At 45.4% G+C, this 15,161-nt stretch overlaps 1 protein-coding gene and 1 long non-coding RNA gene across 3 annotated transcripts in view; one reads left to right on the top strand and one right to left on the bottom strand.

Moving 5' to 3' along the window:
• LOC309527467 overlaps window positions 1-15,161 on the bottom strand; it is a 175,147-nt gene that overhangs the window by 42,429 nt on the left and 117,557 nt on the right. The gene's annotated exons all lie outside the window — the stretch shown is intronic.
• Window positions 142-14,865, top strand: LOC309527345 (zinc finger protein 213-like). 2 transcript variants are annotated; one of them, XM_082214125.1, is made up of 7 exons: window positions 142-503; window positions 2,263-2,867; window positions 4,414-4,543; window positions 4,896-4,940; window positions 6,210-6,295; window positions 12,756-12,882; window positions 13,561-14,865. In XM_082214125.1, exons 2-7 carry the CDS (start codon window positions 2,451-2,453, stop codon window positions 14,514-14,516), a joined length of 1,761 nt encoding a protein of 586 aa, XP_082070251.1. In that variant the 5' UTR covers window positions 142-503; window positions 2,263-2,450; the 3' UTR covers window positions 14,517-14,865. The 2 variants fall into 2 exon arrangements, with proteins under 2 accessions (XP_082070251.1, XP_082070252.1); XM_082214126.1 differs by lacking the exon at window positions 4,896-4,940 and having other exon boundaries at window positions 144-503; window positions 13,561-14,864.

The following is a 15,161-nucleotide window of genomic DNA, read 5'->3' as shown; positions in this document are numbered from 1 at the left end:
CAAAGTCCTCTTGCAGGCGCGGCTTTTGCAAAGGGATCCCGGGGGTGGGCGGGCGGGGGGGAGGCCCTCTGTGTGTGCGTCCGCGGCGAGGAAGGGGTTAAAGAGGCTGGGTTCCTGGAGAGGCGTGCAGGGAGGAGGGGAGGGTGGCATCGGAGGAAGGGAGGGGGCGCGCAGAGCATCAAACGAGCCTGGGATCTCCTCCCCCCCCCCTGCAAAAAAATAATAATCAGGGCGCTATTGCAGTAGGCAGCTGCTGACTCACCTTGCGGGCACGGAAGGGTTAACCCGAGCCCTGAGGTCAAGTTTCCCAAGTGGGCGGGGCTTAGCAGGTTCCCTCCCTCTTCTGCCTTGTAGGAAGAAGGAGGCGAGAGGAAGCAGAACCTGGGAATCAAATCTCTCCAAAGGGAGATCATTCTCCTGCCAAGTTCCTTTCTAAGTCCTTTTTCCTTCTTCGCTCTTTTTTTTTTTAACTTGTCTTGTTTGCTGCAGCTCCTGAAACTCTTGTAAGTAGAAATATAACCTCCACTGGTTTGTGGGTGTTTTAAAGGTCCAGGTTTTAATGGTCTGCATTGGGCTTAACTCTGCCAAGAGAGAGAGGGAAGAATTTTGGGACTTACCTCTCTCGCCAACAGCCCCTGCTGTCTCTTCCTCCAAGGGGAGAGGGGGGGGGAGGCAAATGCAACTGAGGTTGGGGAGAGAAAAGCTAAGTGGGCTTCTTGGCTGCACAGCCACCTCCTCAAAGGACACCGGGCCCTGAAAGACAAAGAAATCAGGTTACAGATAGGTAGCCGTGTTGGTCTGCCATAGTCAAAATAAAAAAATTCCTTCCTGTAGCACCTTAAAGACCAACTAAGTTAGTTCTTGGTATAAGCTTTCGTGTGCATGCACACTTCTTCAGATACACGGATACATGTGTATCTGAAGAAGTGTGCATGCACACGAAAGCTTATACCAAGAACTAACTTAGTTGGTCTTTAAGGTGCTACAGGAAGAAATAAATCAGGGTTGTCCTGGCGGATTACGTAAGAGTAATAATTTCTGAAGAGTTATTGAAAGGTTCTGTTGCAGGGCCTAGAACTTCCTTGTTGACATGTAAAGCCTTTGAAGTGAGCAAGTGGAAGTCAGCAATAATTTGGAGTATCAGTTGCTGGAAATTACAGGAGAGGAGAGGGCTCTTGGGTTCAGATCCTGCTTTCAAGATCCCCATAGGAATCTTGTTGGCCACTGGCCTGATCATCAGACTTCTTGGCCTCTTAATCCTGGCCCAGTACAGTGGTACCTCTGGATACGAACAGGATCCGTTCTGGAGCCCCGTTCGCATCCTGAAGCGAACACAGCCCGTGTCTGCGCGTGTGTGGATTGCGATTTGCCTCTTCTGCGCATGTGTGTGATGCCATTTTGACCATCTACGCATGTGTGACCAGCGAATCCATTACTTCCGGGTCACCGCGGAGCGCAACCCGAAAATGCTCAACCTGAAGCAACTTCAACCCTAGGTATGACTGTATACCAGTCCAGACACTGAGGTCTAGCTCCAAGGGCCTTCTGGTAGTTCCCTCGCTGGAGAAGTGAGGTTGTAGGGAACCAGGCAGAGAGCCTTCTCGGTGGTGGCACCCGCCCTGTGGAATGCCCTCCCACCAGTTGTCAAGGAAATGAACAACTATCTGATTTTTAGAAGACATCTGAAGGCAGCCCTGTTTAGGGAGGTTTTTAAGGACTGATGTTCTATCGCAGGGGTCTGCAACCTTTAAGACAAAAAGAGCCACTTGGACCCGTTTCCGAAGGAAAAAAAAACTGGGAGCCGCAAAACCATTGCGACATTTAAAATAAATATATCTCCGGAACTGCGATCTGACAGCGGGCGGGAAGGTGACGTCGGGATGGTGCGTGACTAACGCACGCACCGCCCCCATGCGATGTCACAGCCAGTACAGCACCCGCCACAGTGGGGAGTGTCGGGGCGCACAATGCCCTCGCTAGTATCCGCCCCGGAGCTGCGGCAAAGGTGTAAAAGAGCCACATGCGGCTCCGGAGCCGCGGGTTGCAGACCCCTGTTCTATCGTGTTTTTAGTATTCTGTTGGGAGTTGCCCAGGGTGGCTGGGGAAATCCAGCCAGATGGGTGGGGTATAAATAGTAAATTCTTCCTCCTCCTCTTCTTCATCTCCCATGTCGAAGCCCAACACACTAACCACTACACCAGACTGCCTCCACTGCTCCCCCTTGTCTCTCGGCTGCTTATAAGTCTCTGCCGTCTTTTACAGGTCCCAGCCGGGGTCACCCTTCGCTCCTAGCAAAGCATCTTTCCCTTAGGCGTGTGCAAGAGGGGGGCTTGCAGACTTTGCCAGACATCGACGCCCTCTCCTCCAACGCCAATCAAATTCCGGCAGCCTTTGGTTTGGGAACAAAATTCTCCAAGGATTCCTTGGATTCCTTCAGGGAACTTTGGAAGATGGAAAAGCCAGACTCAGCGGCTCCCAGGGGAGGAAAGGACCCCCACGTCACCCAGACTGGGAGCACTGGGGAGGTCTGGGAAAGGAACGTGCAGCAGATCTTGGGCGAGGGCAATGCCAGCTCAGACGTCCAGCGCCAACATTTCCGGGCGTTTTGCTACCAGGAGGCCGAGGGCCCTCGCGAGGTCTGCAGCCGCCTCCACCACCTCTACCGCCAGTGGCTGAAGCCGGAAAAGCACTCGAAGGCCCAGATGCTGGACCTGGTGGTCTTGGAGCAGTTCCTGACTATCCTCCCCCCGGAGATGGAGAGCTGGGTCAGGGAGTGCGGAGCGGAGACCAGTTCCCAGGCGGTGGCCCTGGCAGAAGGCTTCCTCCTGAGCCAGGCGGAAGAGAAGAGGCAGGAAGAAAAGGAGCAGGTGAGAGCGCTTTCTTTAAATCGTACCTACGGGACCGCCTCTCCTGGTATGTCCCACGGAGGACCTTACAGTCTTCAAACAAAAACATCTTGGAGGTCCCAGGCCACAGGGAGGTGAGGCTGGCCTCAACCAGAGCCAGGGCTTTTTCGGCCGTGGCCCCGATCTGGTGGAACTCTCTGTCACAAGAGACTAGGGACATCTTTCCGCAGGGCCTGCAAGACAGAGCTGTTCCACCAGGCCTTTGGCCAGGGCACAGCCCTGTAATCTTCACAGAACTCTAGCCCAATGGTTGATTCTGAATTGATTTTAGAATGAATTGATTTTTGAACGTATCTCAATTAATTGATTGTGATTTTATGTTAACTGTGTTACTTTTACTGTTTTAGCTGCTCTGAGCCCGGCTTCAGCTGGGGAGGGTGGGATATAAATAAATTTTATTATTATTATTATTGTTGTTGTTGTTGTTGTTGTTGTAGTTGGGAAGGAGCGAAATAGCAGGGTGGATAAAAATCAATGATAAAAAATTGGATTTTTTCATTTAAATCGGATTTTCAAATTGAAATGCCTTTGGAGTAAAAATATTTCTAAAGATAGTTTTCTATTTAAGTTACATTATAGTCCAAAGGAAATAAAATTTGTTTTAAGTTTTTCATGCTAAAACTCAGTATGGTTTATTTTAAATTATCTAATCACATCAGTTAACAAACATGCCATAATGTTATTGTTTTAGTTAAATAAATGGTTTAAATTGTTATTAAGTGCAGCAGAAAAGTTGTCCAAATATAAACAGCTAACTTATTGAACCTCACAATAATTTCATAACCATCTGTCCATGTATTTCTAATAGTATAACCAAATCAGTAATTTTTAATGTAACTGTAAAAACTACTCTGAAAATTTATTATTCCAAAAACGAAACCTTCATCTGGTTGTAAATATTAATATTATACCAGCAAGAAAGAGTCTTTCTGTAAAAAAAAAAAATTAAAATTAAATCAAGTCATACAGACTAGTGATTTAAATCCATTTTATTTAAATCAAATCCACCCTGCCAAAGGGCCATCAGGCATAGGCAAACTCGGCCCTCCAGATGTTTTTGGCCTACAACTCCCATCATCCCTAGCTAACAGGACCAGTGGTCAGGGATGATGGGAATTGTAGTCCCAAAACATCTGGAGGGCCAATTTTGGGGATGCCCAATCTAATCCGACCTCCTGGAATTCCTCCCCCCCCCGCCCCATTAATCTGTTACAATAAAAGAAAATAAAGTTAAATAACACATGCCAAATTAAAAAAGGGAGCAAATTTCTACACCAGAATCAAAGCATTACACTTTTTATGCCAAATCCCATTTTGACAGTCCAGTGGAGTTTCCCCATCTGAAATCTCTGTCTCAGCTACTTTGGTATGAATTCGTTTTAAGAGCTAAACTCCCCAAGGGGAGGATAGAATGTGCAAATGTTTGGTGTGTCCCACCCCCGTGATGACATCAGGACGCCTCTTCCTAATCCCTTTCCCGGCGTGGGGATCCCCATTTTTATTTCAGATCCAGAGGCTGAAAAATGGGGGCCTTCCATTTTACGACACAGAGAAGGTCCCGCCGGCCAGCAGGAGGAGGCAGCTGTTCTGGAGAGCCATTCCAGAGGGCAGTGGAATGGATGCTTCTCCTTCGCTGGGTAAGGAGGAATTGGGAGTGGGTTTTTGGTTTGATCACGGTCTCGGGGGTGGGTGGTGGTTTTATATGCCCAAACTGTCTTGCCTCCATGACTAACCGGGAAATTCTGCTCCAGCTGAAGGTTGTAGGATGGATGGTGGCTAACAGATTGAGGTTGAATCCTGACAAGACAGAAGTACCAGGTGCACAGCCTGGGAGTCATTTTGGACTCACAGCTGTCCATGGAGGCGCAGGTTAATACTGTGTCCAGTGCAGCTGTTTATCAACTCCATCTGGTACGCAGGCTGAAACCCTACCTGCCCGCGGACTGTCTTTCCTGGTTTTTTCTTTCTTTAATTCATGTTAATAAATAGATAAGACAACAAAAGATATTAAAAATACGAATCAGTTTAATTTATGTAAGTAAACAAAATACTACTTGTATATGCTTTTTCTTACACAGATTATATGTATGTTTACTCAAGAAGATGCACAATACATGTGTATATGTATACGTTATACGAGATATGCTATATGAAATGTGTCATATGATATAAGAGATTGTTAATAAATAAATAAAAAAGGAAAACAAATTAAAGCAACAAAATACAATGTAATCTAACCTAGAGGTTACCAGAGCGAAGGCAACAGAAGTTAGTCCAGGCTTCCTCTAACACGGCCCTCCGGATGTTTTCTGGCCTACAACTCCCATGATCCCTAGCTAGCAGGACCAGTGGTCAGGGATGATGGGAATTGCAGTCTCAAAACATCTGGAGGGTTGAGTTTGAGGACGCTTAATTTAGGCTATTCCTGCGCAGATAGGGGTGCAGCTTGGCCACTAGCCAAAGGTGATGGGTGGCACTTTGCACCACCAAAGTCTCAAGGGACAGAACTGAATCCAGATGTATCTCTAACAGAGTGGATTAAAAAAATCAATGATTTTTTAAAAACAACAACAACAACAACAACAAAAACTGGGGGTTTTTAAATTTTGGATTTTGTTTATTTAAATCAGGGTTAAAAAAAAATATTAAATTGGATTTTTAAAAATAAAATGCCTTTGGAGGAAATATCTTTCTAAAGATAGTTTCCTATTTAAGTTACATTATAGTCCAAAGGCTATTCATCAGGAAATAAGGGTTTGTTTTAAGTTTTTATGTCTTAAGGTTTTTTTTGGGGGGTGGAAATGTATAACCACATCAGTTAGCAAACATGGATACATATGTTACAATGTTATTGTTTTAGTTAAATTGTTTAAAATATTATTCTCCTTCCAATAAAGTACAGCAGGAAAGTTGTCCGAATATAGAGTTAACCTATTAAACCTTACAATAATTTCACTCTATGTATTTTTAATAGTAAAACCAAATCAGTAATTTTTGATATACCTGTAAAAACTACTCTGAAAATGTATTATTCCAGAAACGAAACCTTTATCTGGTTGTAAATATTAAGATTATAACAGCAAGAATGAGTGTTGTTGTTGTTGTTGTTTTTAAAAAGATTTAAATCAAGTCTTACTGACTAGTGACTTAAATCGTGGTTTAAATTGATTTGATTTAAATCAAAACCCACCCTGATCCCCAAGCTGCATACCTGCAAAGTATACCCAGGCAAAGTATACCCAGGCAGGTGACAGGAGACAGCAGAAGAATCCTTCCTGTTTCCTTTTTTCCTTTTGCTCATAGGCAGCCGAACTCCTCTGCCCGATCATCCCAGCCTTTCCTTACTGTGTGACAAAGAAGAAATGGTGTTCGTTCAGTTGCCTGGTCAGGTAGGAGATGGAAAAAACTTGGGATCTGGGAAGTGGTGTTAGCCAGGACTTGAAAGGATCTGCTCCTTGATCCCTTTCCAAGGATCTCTGCTTCCTTCGTAGAATCACAACAGATGGAGAGGGACCTGTGTTAAGGAAATGGTTTATTCTGACCAAGTGGAATGTAAAAGATTCCCTTTCCCCCCCTCAAGATTGCAGCTGCAGGGAGTCCCAAGTCTTTGTTGTTGTTTAGTCGTTTAGTCATGTCTGACTCTTTGTGACCCCATGGACCAGAGCACGCAAGGCACTCCTGTCTTCCATTGCCTCCTGCAGTTTGGTCAGACTCATGCTGGTAGCTTCGAGAACACTGTCCAACCATCTCGTCCTCTGTCGTCCCCTTCTCCTTTCCCAACATCAGGGTCTTTTCCAGGGAGTCTTCTCTTCTCATGAGGTGGCCAAAGTCTTGGAGCCTCAGCTTCACGATCTGTCCTTCCATAGAATCATAGAATCATAGAGTTGGAAGAGACCACAATGGCCATCGAGTCCAACCCCCTGCCAAGCAGGAAACACCATCAGAGCACTCCTGACATATGGTTGTCAAGCCTCTGCTTAAAGACCTCCAAAGAAGGAGACTCCACCACACTCCTTGGCAGCAAATTCCACTGTCGAACAGCTCTTACTGTCAGGAAGTTCTTCCGAATGTTTAGGTGGAATCTTCTTTCTTGTATTTTGGATCCATTGCTCCGTGTCCGCTTCTCTGGAGCAGCAGAAAACAACCTTTCTCCCTCCTCTATATGACATCCTTTTATATATTTGAACATGGCTATCATATCACCCCTTAACCTCCTCTTCCCCAGGCTAAACATGCCCAGCTCCCTTAGCCGTTCCTCATAAGGCATCGTTTCCAGGCCTTTGACCATTTTGATTGCCCTCCTCTGGACACGTTCCAGTTTGTCAGTGTCCTTCTTGAACTGTGGTGCCCAGAACTGCACACAGTACTCCAGGTGAGGTCTGACCAGAGCAGAATACAGTGGCACTATTACTTCCCTTGATCTAGATGCTATACTCCTATTGATGCAGCCCAGAATTGCATTGGCTTTTTTAGCTGCTGCGTCACACTGTTGGCTTATGTCAAGTTTGTGGTCAACCAAGACTCCTAGATCCGTTTCACATGTACTGCTCTCAAGCCAGGTGTCATCCATCTCATATTTGTGCCTCTCATTTTTTTGCCCAAGTGCAATACTTTACATTTCTCCCTGTTAAAGTTCATCTTGTTTGTTTTGGCCCAGTTCTCTAATCTGTCAAGGTCATTTTGAAGTGTGACCCTGTCCTCTGGGGTGTGAATACTCAGGGCTGATTTCCTAAAGTCTTACAGCAGGGCAATTTTTTTGTGTTCTACATTATTTATTGAAAAAATAAAGAAGTACAAAAGTACATAAGACACAGAAAAGAAGTTTACATTACAAAAAGGGGTGGGGTGGGGAATTGTTAGTGTAGTTAACCAGACCTTAACCTAATATGGTATTTATAAAAATGAATCTTCAATTGAATCGTTAAAGGGAACTCCATTTTTATTTTTCCAGTTCATCAACACCAGCAGTGAGAGCGAGGAGAGTCCGCTCATATTGCCCCTTTGTTAGATTCCATGTGTTGGGTATATCATTCAAAATGACATTTTCCTCTGCTGTCATGCTGATTATCTCTATTACCTTCTGCCAAAAGTTTTTCAATGTAGGACATTGTAAAGGTCAAGGGACCCCTGACAGTTAAGTCCAGTTGCGAACAACTCTGGGATTGGGCCCTCATCTCGCTTTACTGGCCAAGGGAGCCGACATTTGTCTGCAGACAGTTTTTCCGGGTCATGTGGTCACCATGACTAAGCCGCTTCTGGCGAACCAGAGCAGCGCACAGAAACGCTGTTTACCTTCCCGCCGGAGCGGTGCCTATTTATCTACTTGCACTTGATGTGCTTTTGAACTGCTAGGTGGGCAGGAGCTGGGACCGAAAGACGGGAGCGCACCCCATCAGGGGGATTCAAACTGCTGACCTTCCGATCGGCAAGCCCTAGGCTCTGTGGTTTACACCACAGCGTTGCCCGCGTCCCTTAGGACATTGTACAAACATATGTTTTAGGTAAGCTTAATCGCTGTCACATCTCCAGCAACTAGATGTCTTAGATAGTCCTTTCATAAACGAGCAGACTGGAGTCCAGTAAGTTCTAAATATTACTATTTGCCTGAGTCTTAATTTGAGGTCCAGAGACACCCTGGTTATAGAATTTGCCTAGAATGTTATTTTTGTTTCAAACTTTGCAGATTATTGACAAGATGGACTGTTTCAAGAGGTGGCAGAAAGATATTGCGAAATTTGTCTGGCAGGGCAAAAAGCCCAGAATAAAATATAAAATATTAACAGATGCAAGAGAAAGAGGGGGATTTGCCCTGCCGGACTTAAAATTGTACTATGAGGCAGCAGCATTCTGCTGGCTGAAAGAGTGGATGCTCCTCGAGAATACAGATATCTTGGACTTAGAAGGTTTCAATAACGCATTCGGTTGGCATGCATATTTATGGTATGACAAAATCAAAGTGCATAGTGCCTTTAAAAATCACATTGTAAGGAAAGCGTTGTTCAATGTTTGGATGAGATATAAAGACCTGTTGGAAAACAAAACCCCTAGATGGTTGTCACCCTTAGAGGCGAAGGCCCATAAGAAAGTTAATATGGAGGTCGGATGGCCAAAGTATTGTGAGATTTTAGAACAGGATGGAGAGAAACTGAAATTAAAGAGCCATGAAAAACTAAAACCCAAAGTACAAGATTGGCTCCACTATTATCAAATAATGGAGGTTTTTAAACAAGACAGGAAAATTGGCTTCCAGGTGGAAAAATCAAAACTCGAGACAGAACTGCTAGAACCCAATACTAAGAATTTGTCAAGAATGTATAACTTGCTGTTGAAATGGAACACACAAGATGAAATAGTTAAATCAACTATGATTAAGTGGGCACAGGACATTGGTCATAATATTATGTCTGCTGACTGGGAAAGGTTGTGGAACACCGGAATTAAATTTACGGCATGTAGTGCCTTAAAGGAAAATGTGATGAAAATGGTATACAGGTGGTACATGACCCCAGTTAAGCTAGCAAAAATTTACCATTTGCCTGACAATAAATGCTGGAAATGTAAGGAAACTGAAGGTACTTTTTATCATCTTTGGTGGACATGCCCGAAGATTAAGGTCTTCTGGGAGATGATATATAATGAAATGAAAAAGGTATTTAAATATACCTTTCTTAAGAAACCAGAGGCCTTTCTCTTGGGCATTGTCGGCCAATTGGTGCAAAAAAAGGATAGAACATTCTTTATGTATGCAACAACAGCAGCAAGAATATTGATCGCAAAGTATTGGAAAACACAAGATCTACCCACCGTGGAAGAATGGCAGATGAAAGTGATTGACTATATGACATTGGCGGAAATGACGAGCAGAATTCGAGACCAGGGAAAGGAGACTGCGGAAGAAGATTGGAAGAAATTCAAGATTTATCTTAAGGACTACTATAAACTTGATGAAGCTTAGAATGTCGAGATTCTATAGAGAGAAAGGGCTGCAGTAATATAAGATTAGAATAAGAAAGGACTATGATGAATTAGAGTTGGAAAAAACATTTATAAGTTGCTATAAAATTTGGACATGAGGATGCAGAAAGGGGAGGTATGGGGAAGTCCGAGGAAAGAAGTTTATGAAATGACATTATGAAATTATACTTGTTTGTTTGTTTGTTTTCTTTTTTGTGTTTGTCTGTTATAAAAACTTTTGTAAAACTAATAAAAAATATTATAAAAAAAAAAAAATAGAATTTACCGTGTAGCAGGGTGGCTTAGCATGTGTGAGTCTCCCACAGTCATCCGCATTTTTCTCAGTTTTGTGTTCAGAGAGAAGTGCTGTGTGTTTGTGAAAATGCAAACAAACCACTGAACAGGAATGTTTTAGGAAAGAGAGGAGACCAAGAAGAGCTTGCTGCGAGAGAGATTTGCGGCCTAGGGCCCACATACCTACGGGACCGCCTCTCCTGGGATGCCCCGCGGAGGACCTTAAGGTCCACAAATGACAACACTTTGGAGGTCCCAAGTCACAAGGTAGTTAGATTGATCTCACCTAGGGCCAGGGCCTTTTCAGTACTGGCCCCGACTTGGTGGAACGCTCTGTCCCAAGAGACTAGGGCCCTGCGGGACTTGACATCTTTCCGCAGGGCCTGCAAGACAGAGCTGTTCTGCCTGGCCTTTGGTTTCGACTCAGTCTGACCCTTGTGTTTCCCTCCCCTTATGGTTTTGATTTGTGGGCTACCTTTAAAATGAGGCTGCATTTTAAATTGCATTTTAACCTTTACAGTGGTACCTCGCAAGACGAACGCCTCGCAAGACGGAAAACCCGCTAGACGAAAGGGTTTTCTGTTTTGGAGGTTCTTCGCAAGACGAATTTCCCTATGGGCTTGCTTCGCAAGACGACAGCCCATAGGGAAATATCCGGGACAGCGGGGAAGCGCAGCGCGTCTTCCCCACTGTCCTCGGACCTCCTCCGAAGCCGGGCGGTGGGGCGGGAACACCTTTTGAAGGCAGGCGGGGGGAGCAAAGACTTTCGCCCCCCGCCCGCCTTCAGAAGAGGTCCAGGACCTCTTCTGAAGGCTGGCGGGGGGCAAAAGTCTTTGTCCCCCCTGCCTGCCTTCCCAGGGGCTTTTAAATCGCCCCGGACAGCGGAGAAGTCCTCCGCTGTCCCGGGAGCGATTTTAAAATGCCGCCCGCCAGCATTTTAAGATCGCCCGGACAGCGGAGAAGTCCTCCGCTGTCCCGGGGTTTTTTAAAATGCTGGGGGTGGGAATAAAAGCCCTTGTCCCTCCCCCCCCCCCCGCCTTCAGAAGAGGTCCGGGGACAGACTGTCCCCGGACCTGGTCTGAAGGCGGTTTCCCTAGGAACGCATTAATTGATTTTCAATGCATTCCTATGGGAAACCGTGCATCGCAAGACGAAAAACTCGCAAGACGAAGAGACTTGCGGAACGAATTTATTTCGTCTTGCGAGGCACCACTGTATTTTAAATGGCTTTATTTTGTTTTTTTCTATTACCGTATTTTTCGCCCTATAGGACGCACCGTCCCATAAGGCGCACCTAGTTTTTTGGGGGGGAAATAAAGGGGGGGAAATTATTTTTTCCCCAGGTGCGGGGCTGGGGTGGGGGAAGCCCGAGCTTCCCCTGATCCCAGCCCCCAGAACAGGCAGATCTCTGCAAGCCGTGGGAGCCCAGCGCTGGCTCCCGCTGCTTGCTGAGAGCTGTGCGAAGCCTGGACGCGCTGAGCTCAGCATGCCCAGGCTTCAGCATGCAGGCAACTCTCCGCAAGCAGCGGGCGCTGGGCTCCCGTGGCTTGTGGAGAGCTGCGCAAAGCCTGGAGAGCGAGAGGGGTTGGTGCGCACTGACCCCCCTCGCTCTCCAGGCTTCAGCGAAAGCCTGCATTCGCCCCATAGGACGCACACACATTTCCCCTTCATTTTTGGAAGGGAAAAGGTGCGTCCTATAGGGCGAAAAATATGGTATATTTTTATTGTACTTTTATTTGTGTTAGCTGCCCTGAGCCCAGCTTTGGCCAGGGAGAGCAGGGTATAAATAAAATTTATTATTAGTAGTAGTAGTAGTAAGAGTCACAGAGAGAGACTCAAGAGCAAGCTGCTGGGCTTTAAAAACTGTTTAGAAGCTTAGAGATACCATCTCGTTTTATACGTGAAAGAAGGCACCAGGGTGGCGCTGTGGTCTAAACTACTGAGCCTCTCGGAAGGTCGGCTGTTCGAATCCCCACAACGGGGTGAGCTCCTGTTGCTTCGTCCTGCTCCTGCCAATCTAGCAGTTCGAAAGCATACCAGTGCAAGTAGATAAATAGATACTGCTGCGGCAGGAAGGTAAATGACGTTTCCATGCACTCTGGCACTCATCATGGTCCTCCCTGTGCCAGTAGCGGTTTAGTCATGCTGGCCACATGACCTGGAAGACTAACTGTGGACAAATGCCGGCTCCCTTGGCCTGTAAGCGAGATGAGCGCTGCAACCAAATAGTCACCTTTGACTGGACTTAACCATCTGGGGGTCCTTTACCTTTACCTATATGTGAAACATGGAACATATATTACTACGTGTGCGGAGGCAACATTTGGTGAATACTTTTAAACCTCCGTATTGGAGGTTGCCCCTCGGTCATGGAAGCTTAAATTGAGATTCCTGGACTAGGGGACGCTTGGGGAGGTCCCATTCAAGCCTACAATTTTATGGGGCTATGTTTCTATGATGTGCTCTTCTTGCTTCACTGGAGTCCTGACCGCATAAACCCCAGCAACCCAACGGGTCATCAAGTCATGCAATGCCAGAATCACAGCTCTCTACGTCAGTTGCGAGGAGCAAATATTTTCTAACCCCCTTTTCTCTCTCCAGGGCTCACTGACCTTTGAGGAGGTGGCTGTGTTTTTCACGGAGGAGGAGTGGGCTCTGTTGGATCCAGGCCAAAGAGCCCTGCAGTGGGACGTCACGATGGAGAATTATGGGAACTTGGTCTCTCTGGGTAAGGACCCCCTCTTCCCTTGTTAGGAGAAACTATGCAGCACAGAGATGGTCAACAGTTGTCAGGCTATCCCAGACCAGAAGCTCATAGAACAGCGGTTCTCAACCTGTGGGTCTCCAGATGTTGTCGGACTACAACTCCCATCATCCCTGAGCTCTGGCCTTGCTAGCTAGGGGTGATGGGAGTTGTGGTTCAACAACATCTGGGGACCCACAGGTTGAGATAGGCTGTCATAGAAAGTCTTCTGTAGCATCCTTTGGTGTCTGCTTGCCCTCTTTGATACCGAAATTTGAGTTTCTTTTCGTTCTCTTCATTTGGGCAAGACTTCAATTTTTTGAAGGGAGCCTTCTTGCCTCTAATAGTTTCTTTGACTGCTGACTAACCATATCAAGTCTCCTGTCAGGTTTCTGAGAGGGATATCTCCAGTGTAGGAACCTCTCTTTATAATTTATCCCAACAACAGCAAGTGGAAGGTGGAGCAGGAATTTTGGTGTCATCCTGAGATTGTAGCATATTCAGAAGCTAACCTCAGATTCAGCAGGGCTTGGGGAGAAGGAAGGGGAGACGCTTGAAAACGATAGAATCGGAGAAGCAGAGAACTGGGCTCGATCCATAACGAGAATCTGCTTCTGCCTTGCAATTGAAACGCATTTTCTTTTTCTCCCTCCCCCAAAACAGGTAATAGGCAGAATAATGAGAATAATGGTGAGACATCCATGTTGACATCAGAGAATGAAGCATGGAAAGAGATGTTTGCCAATCAAGAAGCACTCCAAAAGTCAATGAATGGGGAAGAGAAATCCACCGCAACTCAGGACATTGATGTCCATGTACCCCTGAATTCTCAAGATCACAAAGGAAGCAGAAGGAAGTCATGTCCAGTACGTGGTGAGCCATATAAGTATCAATCACAATCTAGTATATGTTACAGCATCCACACAGAGGAGAAAGCATATAAATGTTTAGAATGTGGAAAGAGCTTCAGTCGTGGTGGGGATCTAAATGTGCACCAAAGAACTCACACAGGGGAGAAACCATTTACATGCATGGAGTGTGGAAAGAGCTTCAGTCGACGTGACCATCTTACTTTACATCAAAGAACCCACACAGGGGAGAAACCGTTTAAATGTATGGTGTGTGAAAAGAGTTTCAAACATGGTAAAAGCCTTACTGCACATCAAAGAACACACACATGGGATAAATCGTTTATATGCACTGAGTGTGGGAAAAGCTTCCATGAGAGTAGTGACCTTACTGAGCACCAGAGGACCCACACAGGAGTGAAACCTTACAAATGTATGGAGTGCGGAAAAAGCTTTAGCCAGAGTGGAGGCCTTGCTGCACATCAAAGAACGCACACGTGGGCAAAACCGTTTAAATGCATGGAGTGTGGCAAGAGCTTCCATAGGAACTGTGACCTTACTGTGCATCAGAGAACCCACACAGGAGTGAAACCTCACAAGTGCATGGAGTGTGGAAAGAGCTTTTGCCAGAGTGGAGGCCTTGCTGCACATCAAAGAACCCACACAGGGGAAAAACCCTTTAAATGTTTGGAGTGTGGAAAGAGCTTTAGTCGCAATTACCACCTTACTTTACACAAAAGAACCCACACCAAGGAGAAACTGTATCAATGAATAGGGTGTGGAGAAAGCTTTATTGGGAGTGATGGCCTGACTGCGCATCTGGGAGCCCACGCTGTGGATAAACCCTCTAAGTGAATGTGAAAAAAGCTGTAGTGGGAGCACTAAACTTACTTTATTACAGTCCAAAGAACCTCAAAATCAATTTTGAAAACAAAATATAGCAGAGATACAGGAAAAACATTGCTGGGCAACCCTGTTTAGGGAATCTTTTAATGTTTGGTGCATTACTGTATTTTAATATTTTGTTGGACGCCGCCCAGAGTGGTTGGGGAAGCCCAGCCAGATGGGCGGGGGATAATTCATTATTATTATTATTATTATTATTATTATTATTATTATTATTATTATTGTTATTATTATTATTAGTATTATTTATTCATCTATCTATCCAGAGCATGTCAATTTCTAATTCTTATTACCCCTGAGAGAAATTTTGCCACAGCCAGGATTATATTATTTATCTTCCAAGGAGATATTTGAGATAAAAGGTATCAGACTTACCAGATGAATTCACCAAGAAAGCTTTGATGAATTGGTTCCTGGCTTGTTTATAAAGCCCACAGTGTAGTAAAATTTGTTTCGTACAGTTGACAGCCTGAAGACATAAACAAAGTCTATTCTGCAGCGGTTTTCAAC

The sequence above is a fragment of the Podarcis vaucheri genome (assembly GCF_965113315.1).
Source record: "Podarcis vaucheri genome assembly, chromosome: 2".
NCBI lineage: Eukaryota > Metazoa > Chordata > Lepidosauria > Squamata > Lacertidae > Podarcis > Podarcis vaucheri.
This window is presented reverse-complemented; position numbering and strand designations above follow the sequence as displayed.

Bases quoted from the DNA above. Each gene is read 5' to 3' on its own strand.
- LOC309527345 (XM_082214125.1), top strand. From the start codon at position 2,451: ATGGAAAAGCCAGACTCAGCGGCTCCCAGGGGAGGAAAGGACCCCCAC. The intron at 4,544-4,895 runs GTAAGGAGGAAT...GTTAATAAATAG, and splicing joins GGATGCTTCTCCTTCGCTGG to ATAAGACAACAAAAGATATT. The intron at 6,296-12,755 runs GTAGGAGATGGA...TTCTCTCTCCAG, and splicing joins TCGTTCAGTTGCCTGGTCAG to GGCTCACTGACCTTTGAGGA.